We start from the raw sequence: 20,028 nt of genomic DNA on the forward strand, positions 1-20,028 counted from the left end.
GGCAGGACTTAACCTGAGGTCTATCCAGTCTCTAGTCTTCTGGCAACTTTCCCCCTTCCTGACCACCCCCACATGCTCCTAGAGATTCCACATAGCTCTGCACGGCCTTTGAAGGAAGTTTACCAATAGCCAAATCTAAGGGGGACCCTACAGAAGTCCATGTATTTACTACTCCCTACCAGCATACGCTGCATCTCAAACTGGCTAAAACACTAGTGCCCAGAGGAGATTAGGATTAAAAGTGATTATTTATTCTTCCTCACCCCCAACCCTAGCCAAGGGAAGTGAAAACTCAAGAGATTTGGTATCTGGAGGTAGAAACAGGAAGTCTACCGTTCAGATTTGGGGGAGTTCACATTCAAGGGCCAGGGCTCCACAAAACATCCGGATTTAGTTAACCAGTCTACAGTGATCAGAGACGAGAGTCACTAGCAGATGCCTGAAACTGTTAGGGAGTTCCAGAGAAATACCAAGTGTGGGGAATTTGATTTTGCTCAACCTTCCTTAGTTCTCATCACTGTGGTCATCAAAGCGTGCACATCTCAAAGAGCTGAAGGCTGCAGACACAGGATCGCTGTTTAGGTCCCTCTCTTGGCCTCTCGTTGCCCTCGGTGTCATTACCTAGGGAAGATGGAGCCCAAGGGAGGTCCCCTAGGAGCACAGTCAGGGTGGGCAGGTCAAGGTGCCTGCTTCAGCCTGGGGCACCAAGCCCTGGCTGCTCCTGTCCCTGTGTTTTTATGGCCCAGTGAGCACAGTATGCTTTCGGCCTCCTCTCCTTCTCCTGGCAGGTTATGTCCCTATTGATGTATCTTACTGCCTAGCAGGTCAGAGGCACCCGATTGGACAGGAGATTGATTTGGGTTAATGAACATCTCTGGGGTCCCCTAAGTCCCCAGGAGGGTCAATATGATTGGTCGTCAGTGCCTGAGCTCAGCAAAGCTCTGACCGAGTGAGGCCACTTTTATCACTGATGTCAATCGGAGAGGCTGGAAGTCTTGACAGAGGGATGGAGTGCTGGTGTGCTAGGGCTGCTGTAATAAAGCACCGCGAACCTGGCGACTCACACAGCACAGGTGTTACCTCACGGTTCTGGAGGCCAGGTCCGAGATCAGGGTGTCAGCCAGGCTGGCTGCTTCTGAGGGCTGAGAGGGAGAATTTGGTCTATGCCTCCTCCCGAGCTTCTGGTGGTGTGCGGTAAATCTTGGAGGTTCCTTCCCTTGTAAAAGCATCACCCTCATCTCCTCCTCGGTCCTCACATGGCATCCTTCCTGTGTGAGGGTCAGCATTCAAATGTCCTCTCCTTACAAGGACACCAGTCACATTGGACTAAGGTCCACCCTGATGGCCTCACCTTAACTAATGACATCTGTAATAACCTCATTTCCAAATAAGGTCACCTTCTGAGGTACTGGGGGCTAGGACTTTAACGTATACATTTTGGGGATACTATTCACCCCAACATAGAAGGGAAGCTTGAGAGGATTTAGAGGGGAGGGGGGACTGACCTGCAGAAGCTCATACCAGACTGTCACTCTTCCCTGGCCTTCCTGCTTTCTGTCCCTGGCATCTCTGTGGTGACTAAGGGAGTGTTCCCCACTTCCAATCTTTAGAAATACATGCCTTTTCCCTCTGACAAATGGTGGGACTCTTTTTCCACTGCTTGTCTTTTAAAAATGGTTGGATAGGTGTGGTCCCTCCTCCCCACCAGCCCCCTCAAAATACTTTGAAGGGGTTTGAGGACAGAGATCAGGACTCAGGTTTCTGCTCTCCTTCCCTGTCTTCCCAGAGCTCAGTGTGTAGTGGGAACCTGATCAGAGGCCTTTCCATGGCATGACCTCAGACGACCAGCTCCGGCCCCCTCCCCTACTCCCACCCCCACCCCCTCCAGCAACAAAACAGAGATTCACATGGTGGCGCAAATCATCACACTTTAATATTAATTTTTTTGAACAGAACATTTTCCAGAGGACAACATTGGAAGTATTAATATTGGAACCAGTGGAAATAATTAGTAGAGATCATTTTTTTAAAGTGATAATTTCTCAGAAGTGTATATTTTCACATCATTGAAGATTATCTGTTTGGACAAACATTAATTTTTGAAACGATGCCCTGTGAAGGTGACCTAATGTGAGTGAATCAAGCATATTGCTTGAGTTGAATTGAAAATAGCCATGTCTCTATTGCAAAATTCTAATAATCTTCTTACTCACTTAAAAAAATTACATACGGGAAAATGACCAGTGTTGTTTTGAACTTGCTATCTTGAAATGTACACAATTATCTCAAAAACACTTTTAAAAAGTCTTTAGTATAATAATTTTATAAAGTTTCTTTTTTCAATTTTTCCCCCAAAGCCCCCCTTTTAAAAATGCCTTCTTTTAAAAGAGTCATCTTTGGGCCACCTCACAACCCAGGGTTTTATTTGCCTGTGGGGATAGTCCCAAGACGGCTTGCATCATGGTGGTTGTGTGATGCGTGGGGGGAAGAGCAACACAGGGTAAGTAAGGGTCACCAGGTGTGTGACGCTCAGGCCCTTTAAAGCATACAGGAGAGAACTAGCAGTTATCCATCCTTAAAGCTGGGTAAAAACTAAAACACTGGATGGAAACGGTCACCAAATCATTATGGCTTTGCCGATCCCCTAGTTGCTTCCAAACCATTATTTCAACAGGTCTAAACCTTTTTCTGTATAGCTAAGTCAAAGCCATATATTACCCAGAAGTTAAACCCACCACCACTTCATCTGAGGGGAAGCACCGGCCAAAGGTCCTGGCACACACGGGAGGGAACAAGCGTTCCGGAGCTCTCGAAGTCAGTATTCCTCATGAAATGGGTACTCGGGATGGTCGCTCCACCTGCCAAATCAAGTCCCCAAAGGGAAGAATTTCACTCCAAAGTCGCACGGCTGCATCTGTTACCAGCACCCTCGGACCATTTTAATGACCACTCCCTGGCTCTCGTAATCATCCCCTCTGCTTCTGACGCACCCTCCTCCCAGCTTTCATCCAGCCAGCTCGTCCACCCAAGCCCCAGACAGCGCCTGGGTTTAAATGTGTGTGTTTGGGGCTTGGTGGGGGCGGCGCTGGCTGCCGCTACACCAACAGTTTGCTCAGAACAAAACCACAGGCGGTGAGTGATGCCCGCCACGTTCCACCCCCCCCACCCACACTCCCTTCTGCTGCCCTGATACAGGCTGCCCCCCAGGCCAAGGGTCCACGGAGCGCTCCTCTTCACCGCGCTGCCACCAGTCAGGGTCCCCTCTTCTCCTCATAGACCTGCCTTGCCTTTCTTACTAGGCCTCCTGAGAGCTGATTGTTTGTGATCTGGAATGATGACCAGCAGAGTAAGTTTCTGCTATAGTGACGGCAATGATGATGGTGAACCTCTCTCTTAAACAGCGTTGGTGGAATAGCCTTTAAAAGGACAAGAGTGAATCTGTGCACAAACACACACGTGTCTATTGTGGGCCGCGTCTAAGACTCAGTTCTTTACAAGTACTCTGAGCTTTAAAATAAAATATAAATGGAAATAAAATATAAATTAAATTAAAAGAAAAAAGGGCTCTGAAATTCATTCAAGGATTAATTGAATGAAAGACAGAAAAGAATCATGCATTGCCCTGCATGCCTAAATAATACATTTTTTTGACCCCTGGGGCCTAATTTCTGTTCCTCTTTACTGATTTTTCCATTTATTTCCTGGGGCAATTAGTAATTTTTCTCAGTGTTTCTAGAATTAGGTATTAAATATGTCAGATGTCCAACCAAATAATGTCATCAATTAACTGTAAAATATATTAGTACTTGGTGGATTGACTATATCTTACTCTTATTAATTGAATAATATCTATTCACTAGAAATCATTCATCTTCAAGAGCTATTAATTAACCTATAAGTGTTTCTTAGCTCCAAGTTTGTGTTCACCCCTTCATTCTCAAGACTAGGTGGTACCTTTTGATGTTGATGATCCCCCCCCCCCCCCCAGAGAATTCCCATTAGGAAGCTGTTCCATTAATTCAGAAATCTGATGTTAACACAGAGCAGTTTCTGACTCTGGAAAAAAGTGAGGCCCAAAGTGTCCAAATTATATGAACCATTTTAATGAACATTTATCACTGTTCCCTTAAAGATTGAAAAAAAAAAAGGTGACTATCCAGGTGATCTGAAGAACAGGAAATAGGAATAAAGAATGATTAAGAAGATAAAATATGTGTGTGTGTCTGTACAATATCTGTACAGATGTGTATGTGTGTGTGTATGGAGGATATATATACCGGGTCCAGCAGAGGTAACACCTACTTGAGTGTGGTTGGTAAGGTAAATAATATGGGCATAATAATTTATTGTTTTAATTTGAACATGTCACTTAACATGTCATAGGGTATGTTTGAGTATGATATTGTTATGTTACAGAATAACATGTAACTTACTTGTGCCAGACCCTGTATATACACTTGGTTTTTCTTTTAAAGGACCCATGGCTGACTCTGGCAACATTGGAAGGAGGGTGGGCAATGCTGCTCGTGCAAAGTCCCCTGACAGGTGGAGCTAACACCTTCGAATCTTACGGCAAGCATTCCTCTACAACTAACTACTTTCTGGGCTCCTGCCCTGGTGCCGTTTCTACCACACTCTCATGTCTCTGCCCCAGGAACTGCTGTTTGCTGCTAACTTTGCTCTAATCTGTGCATCCCTTTGATTTTTAGGAAGAAATACATCTGGCGTTGGAATAATTGTGCCACTACTGTATTAATTTGTATTGTATTGTATGCGCACTATGACTGCATTCTCCTCAAAGTCTTTAGCCTGCCATGCCTTCACCGGTCATGACATGTCCTAGGAATGCCAGAAATCTTCTTTTAAATAAAAATGTAGATTTGCAGTGAGTTCCTAGAATGAATATAATTAACCCAGATCTATTTAATATGCAGAATATGCTGCCCAGCGGCCTGTAGCCTGCGCTTCTGTGGACGTAAGTCCGGTTCCTAGAGCCCTCTCGGCTGACGCTGGACAACCCAGCACCCCACATGGCACCTGCCCAGTGATCCCCCAGAACTCACATGCTCATTTCCACAAAGCGGACATTTTTGTTCAAGGTTTCAATGCTCTTCATTTCTTCTTCAGTGAGAGAGAAGTCAAAGATCTGAAATAGCGACAATAAAAGACAGACTTTGGTAATAATAGAAAATGGGTCAAGCTCGGGGCCAGGGAGGGAAGTGGAGCCAGCCGTCAGAAACCTTCAAAGATTTAGGAACATCTCTGCAAATTCTCAGTTGGATGAGGGCTGGGGGCCGCCCCACCAATGCAGAGCAGGAATTTTCTTCTGCGCTTTGTCTTTAAGACAGGTCTGCTGGGGACACCTTGCAAGAAATTCCAAATGCCAGGAAACATTAGTTGAGGACATCTGGAATTCCAGGAATAAAGAGTTCTTATTATTTCTAGATAAGATACTGAACTCTTGATTCTGGACTAGAGCCTTTGAATACTTAAATAATATTCCCTTGTGTCTAAATTCACTTCTGTACTTGGAAAAAACTTTTAGCTTGCTTTATTTTGTCCTCCTGATCACGTCTCCTGTCATTTTTAATGCCTCTTTTTCTAGCTTTTAATTCTTACTACATTTTTATTTTTTTTCTTAGCTGGTATACTTTGTACTCTGGTTTTATCATTGTCTTTTGTTAATATTTAATATTTTATTTTAGCTTATTTATATTTCTAACACTTGGTTTATCTGTTTACAATTTATTTTCTCTTTATCTTTTTTATCTTTCTATCATTTAAATTTTATTTTTGTATATTTAACCATTTCAGTCATTTATATTAGTATGTTTCACCATTTCAATCACTTACATTAGTATATTTAACCATTTCAATCTTTTATGTAAGTACTACATAAGTAATTCTTTTATATAAGTAATATGTATTACTCAAGGAATAAATAGTAAAAGTTGTTACCCACCACCCTGGCCCTATTCTCCACCCTAGATATTCTTTCCAAACATTCAACACACAGTAAGAGTAGCCTGCAATAATTGTATTATATCTTTATTATTCTGCAACTTTCTTTCATTTACAGAATATGTCTTGGTGATTTTTCCTGTCAAAATATACAGACGGACTTTATCCATTGTTTACTACTGGACCCATAGTATAGATGTAACACAATTGACGTAATCATTCTACCACAGATTGCTTCCAAGTGCTTTTTCCCCCCAGGCAAACCTTTCTTCGATTATTTATTATCCAAGTATTAGAGTTTATGAGATTGTGCAAGAAATGAAAAGTTTGCATAACTTACAAACAGTCCCGAGGGAACCAATCACGTGTAAAGGGAATCCTTACTCGAGCATCCTTTTTGCTTTTTTGAGTGTTGATGAGTCAGTCTTGGACCCCAGGGAGTAGACAGTGGACCCCTAACAGCAACGTGAAGTTGCAGCCCCCACCGAAGGCACAGGATTTCATGAAGGCTGTGACAGCGATCTTGGAGATTTGCTCTATTACAAGCACACTCTCTTTCAAACGAGAATCTGACACAATTAAATTTTACTTTGGTAGATATATCACAAAGTATGATTTGGAGAAAGGGAGGATTAAGAATCTCCTTCAGATGAAGCTCTCTGAAATTTTACCACAATTACTGTTTTCATGATCACTTTCCAGAAACCTTTGTCAAGTACAGGATGTCGTGTTGTGTTATCATGTCATTTTGTGAAGTGTATATTAAAAACCAACATGGATTCACTCTGTTTCTTCTAAGATTTAGTGCACATTTGTGATTTTAACCTAAATTTTGTTTCATATAAAATAAGTAGCCCTGGCTGGTGGGGCTCATTTGGTTGGAGCATCGTCCCATAATGGAAAGGTTGCAGGTTCGCTTCCCGGTCAGGGCACACGCCTAGGTTGTGGGTTTAGTCCCCAATCAAGGCGCCTACGGAAGGCAACCAATTGGTGTTTCTCTCTCACATCAGTGTTTCCCTCTCTCTCTAAAAAGCAATGAAAAAAATGTCCTTGGGTGAGGATTAAAAATAAAATAAAAAAAATAAAGTGAATAAAATTACCTTCATAAATTTCAGTTTCCATTTTAACATAAATTTCTAAATTCCCTACCCCTCCATTATTTCTATGCAATGTGTTTCCTTCTCATGTGGATTGATTTCAGCAATCTTTTTTTTTTATGGCCCAAATTATCCTACGTGAATGAGGATCTCATATTAGAAAACTGAGCTCCTGATGTTTCTTCCCAAACTTGCTTCTCTTACGGTAAATTATTCAAGGAGGAGAGCGTAATAACTGATTGAACTGCTGCTGAAAGATCTGGTAGGACAGAACTGGGAACTAATGATTGGGTTTGGGAATGGGGGGGTCCCTGGAAACCCTGATGAGAGCTGTTTCAGTAGGACGCTCAGGGAGGAAGCGTGGTTTCAATGGGTTTCAATGGGGGAAGGGGCCTGGAAGCCATGAGAATAGAAGTCTGCTGTAAGGGGTTGGCTGTCAACAGAGAGGAATGGATACTAGCTGGAGAGGAACTCGAATCTAGATTGGATTTGATTTGTTGAGAATGGAGGTTATAGCACGTGTATGTTGACGGCAGTTAAGCGGTAGAGAAAGACTATTGATAGTGCAGGAGAGAGGGCGGGACGTCTGAGATTATGGAGAAGTAATGACACACCAAGTAATCATTGTTTCCAAGGAACACTGTGGGCATCAGTGGCTGAAATATATAAAACAAGGTCATCGCGGGAGAGGAGGTCCAAAGCCTGTCCCGCCAGGTGATGGAGAGGGCCGTCTTCTTTGCATTCACTGGGAGCTGTGACAGGGGGAGTGTTGGGGACAGTAACAGTGAGACAGGAGATAGAACCTTCAAGGAGTGGGGTCAGTGGAGGCTGCATAGTGGGTGGTGTAATTTGATATATTTTATTGTTGTTTTAACATTAAAAACGTTCTGCTTCTTTATTAGTTTCCTTCATTTTACCTTGAATTCTACTTAGTTTTTAACTGTTGCTAACTTACAGTTTAATTTTTCACTACATAATTTTTATTTCTCTGGCTTTCTCTTCTTTTACAGTAAATGCATTTAATGCTTCCTTTGCTCTTTCTGTCTTGTGGATCTTTACTATTCTTTTAAAATATTTTCAGGGTTTATTTTTACCTCAGTTCTAAAAGGGCACTGTGTTGATTTTTGGTTTTAACACCCAGCGAAGTTCATTGTTATCAGGTGAGCCTAGAACATAAAGAGTGAAAACTGGCTGTGATTTCCACCCTCATTTTTGTAGTAAATCTGCCCCCCTTTCATATTTTCTCATGGTGTGCGAATCTCTTAACTCCATCCCTTATTCTCGGGGGTTTGGAAATCTATGAAATAAAACATCATTAGTTGCAATGAAAATTTTAAAGAGAATGACAGACCCTTCAGTCCAAATGTGTATTTGCTAAGTGGCGTCCAGTTCAAAGACTTTAACCTTCTGTTGCACAGACCGTGTGTAACCACTCTCAGTTTCTGAACGGGAAAACCGTGAATCCATGAAAACATTTGTTTCAGGTGCATGCATCAGAATTTGTTATTTAAAAAATTTCAATGACCCTACACATTAGCCGTGCTGTGGTTCCCTTTTTCTGTTAAGTGGGCTGACAACGGTGTCAGTGACGTTTTACCGTGAGGTGATTTGGTGTTACTATACTGTCAGTAGTTGATACAAATATCTAGCATCTATTCCTCTCTTTGATAATCACAGAATCCATTCTTTTCCTTTTATGAACTTTCTTTCCGCCACCTCATAGGGCTGTTTGTCACACTCTCAACTCCCGCCCAGGAATGGGGACGTAGTCCAGGGGACCAATTGAATTATCTCACTCACTGGACACAGTGAGCAATAGGGGGTGGCCCACAGCCCACCAAGGAACAATCAGGGATTGACAGAAGCCCTGACAAAAGCCTTTCTCCGGGAATATCAACCCTATGAGACCGAGAGGCAGGTGGACTTACACCTGAGAAGGTTACCGATGAGAAACCGGGTGACAGATTTGATCGAGGTGGACCACTGAGAGGACGTGAAGGCCCAGGAGGGGGCCTATGGAGCAAAGACAGACATAGTCCCAGGAACAGAGCTTCTGACTGTTTTGACCAGAGAGGGAGACAGGAATTTGAGACATATGGTGGGAATGACAAAACAGCAAGCAGAACTGAAGACAGGGTGCGTGGATGCAGGGTTTGCTCCTGGGGGTCAGGCAAAGACACCAGATGCGGTGCAGGTGCGTGCACTGGGTGGCCCTCCAGTGAGGTGGAAATCTCATCTTTATTTTCCCTTCATGAAAGTGACGTCCTCCCTTGTGCTCGCGGTGTCTTTGTACTTGTGTTCCCCTAAGTAGAGACTAAGTAGAGACTGATTTTAGGCTTTTGTTTAGTGAGATGACTTCACAAAATGGGTTTGCTCTGCTGCAATAGATTTGAAAACTTTTTAGAATTCTTTCACCAAAATTTATAAAGAGCTTACAAAACTCAACATCAACCCCGCCCACCGAAACAATCCAATTTAAAAAATGGACAAAGGACCTGAATAGACACTTCTCCAAAGAGGGCTGACAGATGGTCAACAGACATGAGAAAAGATGCTCAGCATCACTAATCATCAGAGAGATGCAAATCAAAACCACAATGAGATATCACCTCACACCTGTCAGAATGGCTATCATCAGTGAATCAACAAACAACTGTTCGTGAGGATGTGGAGAAAAGGGAACCCTCATGCACTGTTGGTGGGGATGCAGACTGGTGCAGCCACTGTGGAAAGCAGTGTGGGGTTCCCTCAAAAATTAAAAACACCTGGCTGGCGTGGCTCAGTGGATTGAGCGCAGGCTGCGAACCAAAGCATCGCAGGTTCGATTTCCAGTCAGGGCACATGCCTGGGTTGCAGGCCACGGCCCCCAGCAACCGCACAGTGATGTTTCTCTCTCTTTCTCCCTCCCTTCCCTCTCTAAAAAATAAATAAATAAAATTTAAAAAATAAAAAAAATTAAAAACAAAACTGCCTTATGGCCCGGTGATTCCACTTCTGGGAATTTATCTGAAAACCCCAAAACACTGATTTGAAAGAATGTATGCACCCCTGTGTTATTTCTAATAGCCAAGATTTGGAAGCAGCCCAAGTGTCCGTCAGTAGTGTATAAAAAAAGCAGTGGTACATTTATACAATGGAATACTACTCAGTCATAAAAAGAAGGAAATCTTACCCTTTGCAACAGCGTAGATGGACTTGGAGAATCTTATGCCAAGTGAAATAAGCCAGTGAGAGAAAGACAAGTACCATGTGATCTCACTTATATGTGAAATCTAATGAACAAGATAAACTAACTAACAATATAGAAAGAGACTCATGGATGCAGAGAACAAAGTGACAGCGGTCAGAGGGGAGGGGGTTGGGGGGCTGGGTGGAAAAGGTGATGGGATTAAACCCTTCCCCCCAAAACCCCACACAACAAAGCTCAGAGATAACCGTGTGGTGATGACCAGGGGGAAAGGTGGGTGGTAGGAGGTAGGAGAGGGTAAGAGGGGACAAAGGGTGATGGAAGGAGACCTGGCACGGGGTGGGGAACACACAGTACAGTGTACATTGTGCTGTGCTTTATTGCACTGCACAGATAATTGTGCGTGTGTGTGTTCACAAATGAAAGGTTTGTGAAACCTTGCGTCAAGCAAGTCTCCTGGTGCCATTTTCCCAGCAGCATTAGCTCATGAATGTCTCATTGTCACATTTTGGTAATTTTTGCCATATTTCACACTTTTTCATTATTATTATATTTGTTATAGTGACCTGTGATCCATAATCATTGATGTGATTATTATAACTTGTTTGGGGTGCCATGAACGGCACCCGTATAAGACAGCGAACTTACTCGGGTGTGTTCTCACGGCTCCTTCGGCCAGCTGCTCCCCGGTTAATAACCTGGCCGTGGCCTCTAAGTGCTCAAGTGAAATGAAGAATTCGCGTCTCTTGCTTTCAATCAAAAGCTAGAAACAGTTCCGAGTGGTGAGGAAGGTGTGTCGAAAGCCGGGATAGGTTGAAAGCTAGGCCTCTCGTGCCCAAAAGCCAAACTGTGAAGGCCAAGGCAAAGTTCTTGAAGGAAATTAAAAGTGCTACTCCAGGAAACACAGGAATGATAAGAGAGCGAAACAGTCTTATTGCTCATGTGGCGAAAGTTCTAGTGGTCTGAATAGAAGATCAAACCAGCCACAACATTTCCTCAAACCAAAGCCTAAACCAGAGCAAGGCCCGAACTCTCTGTAGTCCTGTCAGGCTGAGGGAGGTGAGGAAACTGTCAAGAAAAATCTGCAGCTAGAGGGGCCAGTTCATGAAGTTTAAGCAAAGAAGCCGTCTCCTCCATCGTGATGAAAATGTGTGAAATATTGCAAGAATTGCCAAAATGTGACACGTAAAAGGGGCAGGTGAAGCAGCAAGTTACTCCGACTCTCTAGCTCAGGTCATGGTTGAAGGTGGCCACGCTGAATAACACATTTTCAGCGCAGACAAAACAACCTTCTGTTGGAAGATGATGCCATCTAGGACTTTCGTGGCTGGGGAGAAGTCGGCAAGTGGCTTCAAAACCTCACAGAACAGGCTGACTCTTTTCTTTGGCGCCAATGCAGCTGGTGAGTTCAAGTTGAAGCTAATGTTTACCATTCTGAAAAACTAGAATTTTAAGAATTATGCTAAATCTACTCTAGGACAACAAAGGTGGGATGACAACATATTTGTTTACAACGTGATTTGCTGAATTCTTCTTTGTGTTTTAGAGAGAGGGCAAGGGAGGAAGAGAGGGAGAGAGGGAACATCAATGTATGAAGGAAACATCTATCGCTTGCCTCTTGCACACCCCTAACTAGGGACCTAACCTGCAACCCAGCATGTGCCCTGACCAGGAATCGAACCTGCGACCTTCTGGTTTGCAAGGCAACACCTAACCAACTGAGCCACAGTGGTCAGGGCAATTTGCTAAATGTTTTGAGCCCACTGCTGAGACCTACTGCTCAGGGAAAAAAAGAAAGATTTCTTTCAAAATATTACTTCTCATTGACAATGCACCTGGTCACTCAAGAGCTCTGATGGAGATATACAATGAGATGAATGTTTTATGCCTGGTAACACAATATCCCTTCTGCAGCTTATGGCTCCAGGACTAGTTTTGATGTAAATTGAAAACCTTCTGGAAAGTATTCACCATTCTAGATGCCTTTAAGAACATTCTTGATTCATGGGAAGAGGTCAAAATATCGACATTAACAGGAATTTGGAAGACATTGCTTCCAACCCTCATGGGCTTGGAAGCAATGTGGGTAAAGTGCTATGAAACAGCATCACATGTAACAGGGAAATTGTCTACGGTAGAAAGAGTAACCAACATGGCAAACATCATTGTTCTCTTGTTTGAAGACATCTTGTTTGAATTCAGCAGCCACCAGTAGTCCATCCACATTGGGGCAGGACCTCAGCAAAAAGACAGTCTCACTGAAGGCTCGAACGGTAGCTAGCATTTCTTCGCAATAAAGTATTTGTCAATTAAGGTATGTACTTTTTTGACATATGCTATTGACTTTCTTTATTGTGTTACACACTTTTTTTTGTGGTGGTCTGGAACTGTACCCGCAATATTTTCAAAGTATGCCTGTCATATACAAGTTGCAAAGCAATCCCCAAAGTACTAGGAATTGTCTCAAATTCAGCTAAAATTAAACCCAGATATGGGCAGAATGAGTCGGGGAGCTGGTATACAATAAAATAGGGAGGCATTACAAGTTTCTTATGAATCTAAGCAGAAGATTCTCTAAATAAAAAAAATACCCTACTTTTTATATTTTCAGAAGCCGTTCTCTTACCTGAAAGTTGTCTTTGATCCTTTCAGGGTTAAAGCTTTTCGGAATGACAACCACCCCTCGCTGGACGTTGAAACGCAAAGCAACTTGAGCTGCTGTCTTATTGTACTTTTCCCCCAATACTTTTAGGAGTGGATCCGTTAACAAAGGTGGGGAAGATAGATTCACCCTTAAAAACAGAAACATGCATTATGTTTAGCTTGATCAGTGAGAACCAAGGGTTCATCAAGCCGCCTCCTCCTCCTCCGTCTGTCCATTCGCCTGGGAACCCACAGGACCATTTCCGATAATCTGTAATCAGTGTCTCTGACTGCGGGGTCCTCAGTGAAGAGTTGCTCTTGGTGTGGGGAGATCAAAAGAGGCAAATTTATAGAGCTGCCTTTTTCATGAAGTAAATGATACATTTTTTTTGATGTTTTACAGAGAGAACTGGGTTAAAAGCAGGCATGTGTGAGAATACATAGAGGCACAACTCTTGGAATCAATTAGGGTAGAAAACTTTCTCCCTTGGTCTGTGGAACACAGCCCAGTAGACATGTTGCCATTGAATACAGAGATCAAAACATTCTAAAATTTCAGAATATGGCCATAAAGACTCTGTTGAATAATACCTAAGCTAACATTTATGGAGCATTTCTGTGGCAGGCACTGTGAGGTAATTGCATACATTTAGCATAATCAATTCTTACATCTAAGTGAGGAAGATTTTATTAGCTCATTTTTATGTGCAGAATGATTTGAAGAGATTTAGTAACTTTCTTAAGTTCACACAGATGAGTAGAGTCATTTCACTCAAATAATTCACAGGAGCCTCGCACTCCACATCAAAGGAAACAACTCCTGAGGAGACACGCAGTCTTACTTACCATGTTGGATCCCTACTGGTCCCCAGTGGGCTATATGCGACAATGACAATGTCGTGTTGTTGGCAAAATTTCAGGAGTTTCGTCTGGATGAAATATGGATGGCACTCAACCTGGGTGGATACATTGAAGAACGGGGTGCAAAATCAAGGCCTTGGAGGTGAATGCAAATGTACATACTTCTTAAAAATCCTTAAATAAAATTCATTTAAAAGTATTAGGATAACAAGATGACTCCTAAGTATTTTTCCTAACAAGGAAACTTACACAGTTTGTATCATGGAGAGATTAATTACAACAAGGTTAGTGAGAACTTTGTATTAAAAAATAAAACGAAAGCTTCGCTAGTTAGGAAGACAATATAAAGATCACATTTAAATTTAAATTTTGGTCATTACTGGTACAATTAAACATTTTCATGTTTACCAGTCTTTCAGTTTGTCTTCTGTGAATTTCTTTAGCCCATTTTTCTGTTGAGTCGTATATTTTTTCTCACTATTTTTTCATTGATTTTTTTATTAGTTTTTAATTCACAAGGATATGAACCTCTTTTTCTATTACATTTTTAAAAATCTAGTTATTTTTGCTTGCTCTTTGTTTCTGATATTATTTTTAGATTTACCATTTTTATACTACTAAACCTAACCTTTTCTTTATCATCTTCCCATGGCTTCCTGTTCTATTTATAGCTGCAGAAAACTGAAATTCTTGTGCAGTATTTACAAATGACTTCCTCTTTCTCTTTAACTCTTGATCATAGGGACATTTGCTTTGGAGTATGATATAAGGCAAAGACCTATATTGTTTCCATATAACTGGGCATTTCCCCCACACCATTTAGTGGAAAATCCATCCTTTTATGGCTACTTTATTTTACATCAAGTTCTTGTACTGGGGCCTGTTTGTAAGATACTCCTTATTTTCTATTTTATCTGTATTCTCGATTCTTGCACTAATCTTACATTACTATAAATATTCTATATGTTTTGATATCTGGCAGGACTTATTCCCCCTTATTATTGTTCTTCAAAATTTTGGGGGGAGGTTAGTTACTTTTGTCTGGATTTAAACTTCCAAGTCTTTTTTTTTTTTTTTTAAGAAACATAAATTAAGAGAAGTTAAAAGACTCGCCCAGGGTTTTATGTAGATTGACCACAGAACTTTCTGACTCCTAGTCCAGGGTTCTTTCTATTAAGTAACTGTTGAAATCCCTGGCCACATCCCATCCGCCTGCCAAACTGTACCTGGTTGCTGACTGGTTTATATTTGAGTCCTGGTTTGTTCAGAATTAGCTCCAGCTGCCTGCGGTTAAAATTGGATACGCCAAGAGATTTCACCAAGCCAGCATCTTTGCAAGCTTCCAAAGCCTGGGGAGTAAATGCCAATGAATCAAACAAGAAAAAATAAAACAAGAGCTTTGCTAATTTGATATACAATATCAACGAATTAAGAAAGAAGTCTCGAAACAAGCAAGAATGAATGTTTATAAGGGTTAATATAAATTCTTTTTTTATTAAACAATTTTTTTAGAGTGGGAGGGAGGGAGAAAGAGGGGGAGAGAAACATCAATCGATTGTCTTCTGTACCCACCTCAACTGGGACCAAACCTGCGAAGCAGGCATGTGCCCTGACCAGGAATCAAACTGGTGACCTTTCTGTTCATGGGATGACACGCAACCAACTGAGCCACACCAGCTGGCACTTAATATAAATTCTTTAAAAATGAAAGTCCCTGGGTATGTCAATAGGCATTCTGTGAAGCACAGAAGTGGTGGAGACGAGCAGGAACTATGTGATTGAGTTGGAGGTGTATTGTATACACCTCATTCATTCATTCTTCATTGTTTATCTTCCCCCTGTAACATATATAATCATCCTATTTCTTGAAATTTGTTGAGGCTTTTTTATGGCATGGTACCTAATCATTTTTTATAAGTGTTTGATATGTGTAAAAATATATATTCTCCTATTTTTGGATGCAAATCTTTCTCCCCTCTCTGTTTCTCATTCACATACATATGTGTACATATATACACATACCAGTACATATACACATATATAAAATTAGGGCTAGCTTTTCCTAGTATAAACTTTCATCTTCTCAATAATTGGCTTCTCAGTAATTTAAAAAAATAGGTCAGAAATCTCCCATTATAATACTGGATTTATCAATGACTCCATGTATTCCATTTTTAAATATGTTTTCCTACCATTTTTGCTTTATATATTTTTAAGATATTTTATTGGATACATATGTGTTCAAAATTGATACATCTTCTTGGTAAATTTAATCTTTTATCATGATGAAAGATTCCATCCCTAATAATGATTTTGAATTTTAAACTTATTTTGTCAGATATTAATACAACTATACAACTTTTTCTGATAAGTGTTTGACTGGTAAGATTTTCCTCCAACCTTTAAGTTTTAACTTTCAGCCTCAGACCACTGTGGCTCAGTTGGTTGATGTCGTCCTGCAAAGTGAAAGTTTGCTGGTTTGAGTCCTGGTCAGGACACATGCCTGGGTTGCTGGGTAGGTCACCAGTGGGGGCGTGTACTAGAGACAATGGATCAATATTTTCTCCCCTTCTCTTTCTCCTTCCCCACCCCTTCTCTATAAATAAATAAATTAATTAATTAAATTAAAAAAGAAATTTTAACTTTTACATGTCTTTATGCTTGATGTGCCTAATTCTAATTAGTCAATCTTTGTCTTTCAGTTGGTGAGTTTAGTTTATATTTACTGCAACTATAAATATATTTGGACTGTTTCTACCATCTTAATTTCTTATTTCAGTTTATCCTAATTTTTCTGTTTCTTTTTAGTACTTTCTTTCAAAATTTTATATCTTTTTTTTTAGCTTTTATTTATTTATTTCCAGAGAGGGAAGGGAGGGAGAAAGAGAGAGAGAAAGAAACATCAGTGTGCGGTTGCTGGGGGCCGTGGCCTGCAATCCAGGCATGTACCCTGACTGGGAATCGAACCTGCGACACTTTGGTTCACAGCCTGAGCTCAGTCCACTGAGCTACGCCAGCCAGGTCGTATATCTTTTTTTAAACAAAGACAAGAACTTAACATTCTCATACATTTCTTGATTTTCCCCCCTCCCCAACATCTAATGAGGTTTATAGTCTATGTAGAATTTAATTTCCAACTACTAAAGTTATACTTTTTTTATTTGATCTTAGAAAGTTTTATAGATAATAAAAACTATATAAAGTTGACTTTATACATTTCTTGGAGCAGTTTTTAGATTTTTGCTTCTCTTATTTAGCAATGGTTTTCAATGTTGGTCTTTATGTGCAGAACTTCTGAGCAGTATGTAGATCAGAAAATGTTTTTATCAAAGCATCTTTTTTAAGTTTGATCTTTATTGTATTTCCCATTACCATTTAGTCTACTTATACCCTCCACCCCCAGCAATCACCACACTGTTGTCCATGTCCATGCGTCCTTTTTCCTTTTAGGTCAATCCCTCCACCCCCTAACCAGCTGTCATCTGTTCTCCATCTATGAATCTGTCTCTGTTTTGCTTTTAAGTCAGTTCATTCATTCGATTCCACAAATGAATGAAATCGTATGGTATTTGTCTCTCTCTGACTGGCTTATTTCACTTAGCATAGTGTTCTCCAAGTCCATCCATACTATTACAGAGGGTAAAATTTTATTCCTTTTTTATGGTTGTGTAGAATAACATTGTGTAAATGTCACATAGTTGTTTCATCCACTCATCTATTGATGGACACTTGGACTGCTTCCGTATCTTGGCGATTATAAATAATGCTGCAATGAACATAAAGTTGTTTGTGTTCTCTTAAATTACTGTTTTCTGTTCGTTTAGATATATTCCCAGAAGTGGGATCGCTGGGTCAAAAGGCAGATCCATTTTTAATTTTTTGAGGTATCTCCATACTGCTTTCCACAGTGGCTGCACCAGTCTGCATTCCCATCAACAGTGCAAAAGAGTTCCCCCTTCTCCACATCCTCACCAGCACTTGTTTGTTCATGCATCATTTTGCCATACAGTTGGACCGGACATAAGCTTCAAGGTCAATGTTCTTTATCTTTCAATACTTCAAAAATATGATTCTATTGTCTTTTTTGCATCCTGTGCTGCTGATAATAAAACAGAACCTATCCAAATAAAACTGATACCAATCTCATTATTATGACTGATTCTTTCTTTCTTACAGATTTATTGAGGTATTATTGATATGCAATATCTACACATTTGAGTGTACATTTTGATTACTTTTGACATATGTATGCACAGTAAAATCACCACCATCAAGATCATGAACACAAGCAATGGAAATATGGATAAATGTTTAACAACCAGCTGTCCAGGGGAAATAAAGGTGCCCCAGGGTGTGGTGCTTGTCAATTTCTGCAGTGTAACTGCTCTCACCAGGCACATTGAGCTTTACAACACCACGTCACCCAGTGGGGGGTGAGGAGGAGGGATGCACAGTCAGGTCTTGCAGGCTGCAATGTGCCAGCTCCTGTACACCCCTGGAAACATGATCCTTTGCCCGCTGAATTGCTTGGCACCTCTGCTGAAAATCAGCTGACCATATACAGGGTCCAGCAGACGTAAGGCATGCTTGAGTGTGGTTAGGTATAATAATTTATAATTTAATTTGAACACTTGACCTAAAATGTCATATGGTGTGCTTGAACGTGATTTTCTTACGTTACAGAATTCCATGCTTATGATTTTGTAATAAAAGAGCATTATTTGTGCCTGACTCTGTGTGTGTGTGTGTGTGTGTGTGTGTGTGTCTATTTTGGTGCTCTCTGTTTTGTTCCATTGATCTGTATGACTACCTTTATGCCAATACAGCAGGGTCTCAATCACTGTAGTCGTATAATATTTCTTGAGATTAGTTAGCATAAGTGCTCAAAAATTTATCCTTTCTCAAAGTTGTTTTGGTTCTTTGGATCATTTGCATTTTCCTGTACATTTCAAAATCAGCTTTTCAATTTCTATTGAAATTTTCATTGGGACTGTGTTGACTCTACAGAGAATTAACAGCATCTGTATTGAGGCTCTGGTCAAAGCACATGGTGTATCTCTTGTACATATTTTGTTAAATTTATCTCTAAATATTTAATATTGTTTTTTATTTTTATTCTTCAATTTTGCTTTTAAAGAGTTCAATTCTAATGGTATGTCACTAGCCTACAGACTAGATATAGATTCAGTTATTTATTCTTTGTCCTATGGGTTATTTATGTGTATGCTTCTTAGTTTCAAAATATTTGATGATTTTTTCAGATTTTTGTTATTAATATCAAATTTAATTCCAATTTTAATTAGCCTACTTTGCATAGTTAGAATATTTTGAATGAATTGAGATTTAGTTTTTGTCTCATAAAATGGCTCATTAAATGCTCAATGTACACTTGAAAAATAGTGTTCTATTTTGGCCAAGTATTCTATAAATGTCAATTAGGTCAAGTTGAATGGTATTGTTTAACTCTCCTATAATCTATAGATTTTCTGTTTAGTTTTATCCCAATTATTGAGATGGAAGTTTAATAATCTTTGACTATAATTGTGGATTATTGTCTTTCCCTTTTCAATTCTCTTAGTTTATGCTTCATGTAGTTTTAGGGTTCTGTAATTAAGTACATAGATATTTAGGATTGATTTCTTTTTTATTATAAAACAAACTTCTTTATCCCTGGTAATACCTTTTGCTCTGAAACCTTTGTTGATATTAAAATAGCTACTCCCATCTTTTTTTAATTACTGTGGGCCTAGTGTATCTTTTTCTAGCCTCTTAATTTTATTAACCTTTAATTTTTTAAACAAACGTGTGTGTGTTTATTTAAAGTGGGTTTCTTATATATAATATATAGTGGGGTTTTGCTTTTGCTTTTTCCATTCTGGCAACCTCTGCCTTTGAAGTGGATTGTTTCAACTGTCTACATAGACTGTGATCATGGATATCACTGAGTTCAAACCACTCATCTTGGTATTTGTCTCCTATTTTCCCACTTATTCATTTTCCTTCTGATTTTCTTTTCCTGCCTTCTCTTGGATTGATTGTCTCTTATTATTTCATTTTTGTCTCCTTTTTTGGCTTCTTTGCTATACTCTGGAAGCATTAATATTTTCTCTTCATATTTGATATTCTGAAATATCTCTATAATGTGTCTAGATATGGGTTTCCTAGGTATGAGTAATCTATGCCCTTTTGGTATCTCTTTTTTTCCCCTTTCAAATATTACCTCTTTTGCTTTTTTCTTCTTTCTTTTTTCCTGAGCTTTTTATTATGTGAGTATTATAA

The 20,028-nt window shown here is 40.2% G+C and overlaps 1 protein-coding gene across 2 annotated transcripts in view; it reads right to left on the minus strand.

Annotated features, from left to right (window-relative positions):
• Positions 1 to 1,915: 1,915 nt before the first annotated feature.
• The window catches only part of AKR1D1 (aldo-keto reductase family 1 member D1), a 42,602-nt gene continuing 24,489 nt past the window's right edge, over positions 1,916 to 20,028 (minus strand). The window contains exons 5-9 of one of the 2 annotated variants that reach the window (XM_045855547.1): positions 14,976 to 15,098; positions 13,735 to 13,844; positions 12,872 to 13,037; positions 5,064 to 5,146; positions 1,916 to 2,858 (exon numbers count right to left, since the gene is read on the minus strand). In XM_045855547.1, coding sequence (XP_045711503.1) covers positions 2,816 to 2,858; positions 5,064 to 5,146; positions 12,872 to 13,037; positions 13,735 to 13,844; positions 14,976 to 15,098 — 525 coding nt within the window. In that variant the 3' untranslated portion in view covers positions 1,916 to 2,815. The remainder of the gene's footprint in view (positions 2,859 to 5,063; positions 5,147 to 12,871; positions 13,038 to 13,734; positions 13,845 to 14,975; positions 15,099 to 20,028) is intronic. The other variant, XM_045855548.1, reaches the window with a different exon arrangement.

This window comes from Phyllostomus hastatus, unplaced genomic scaffold (assembly GCF_019186645.2).
Source record: "Phyllostomus hastatus isolate PE091 unplaced genomic scaffold, TTU_PhHast_1.1 phas_scaffold_114, whole genome shotgun sequence".
Lineage (NCBI taxonomy): Eukaryota > Metazoa > Chordata > Mammalia > Chiroptera > Phyllostomidae > Phyllostomus > Phyllostomus hastatus.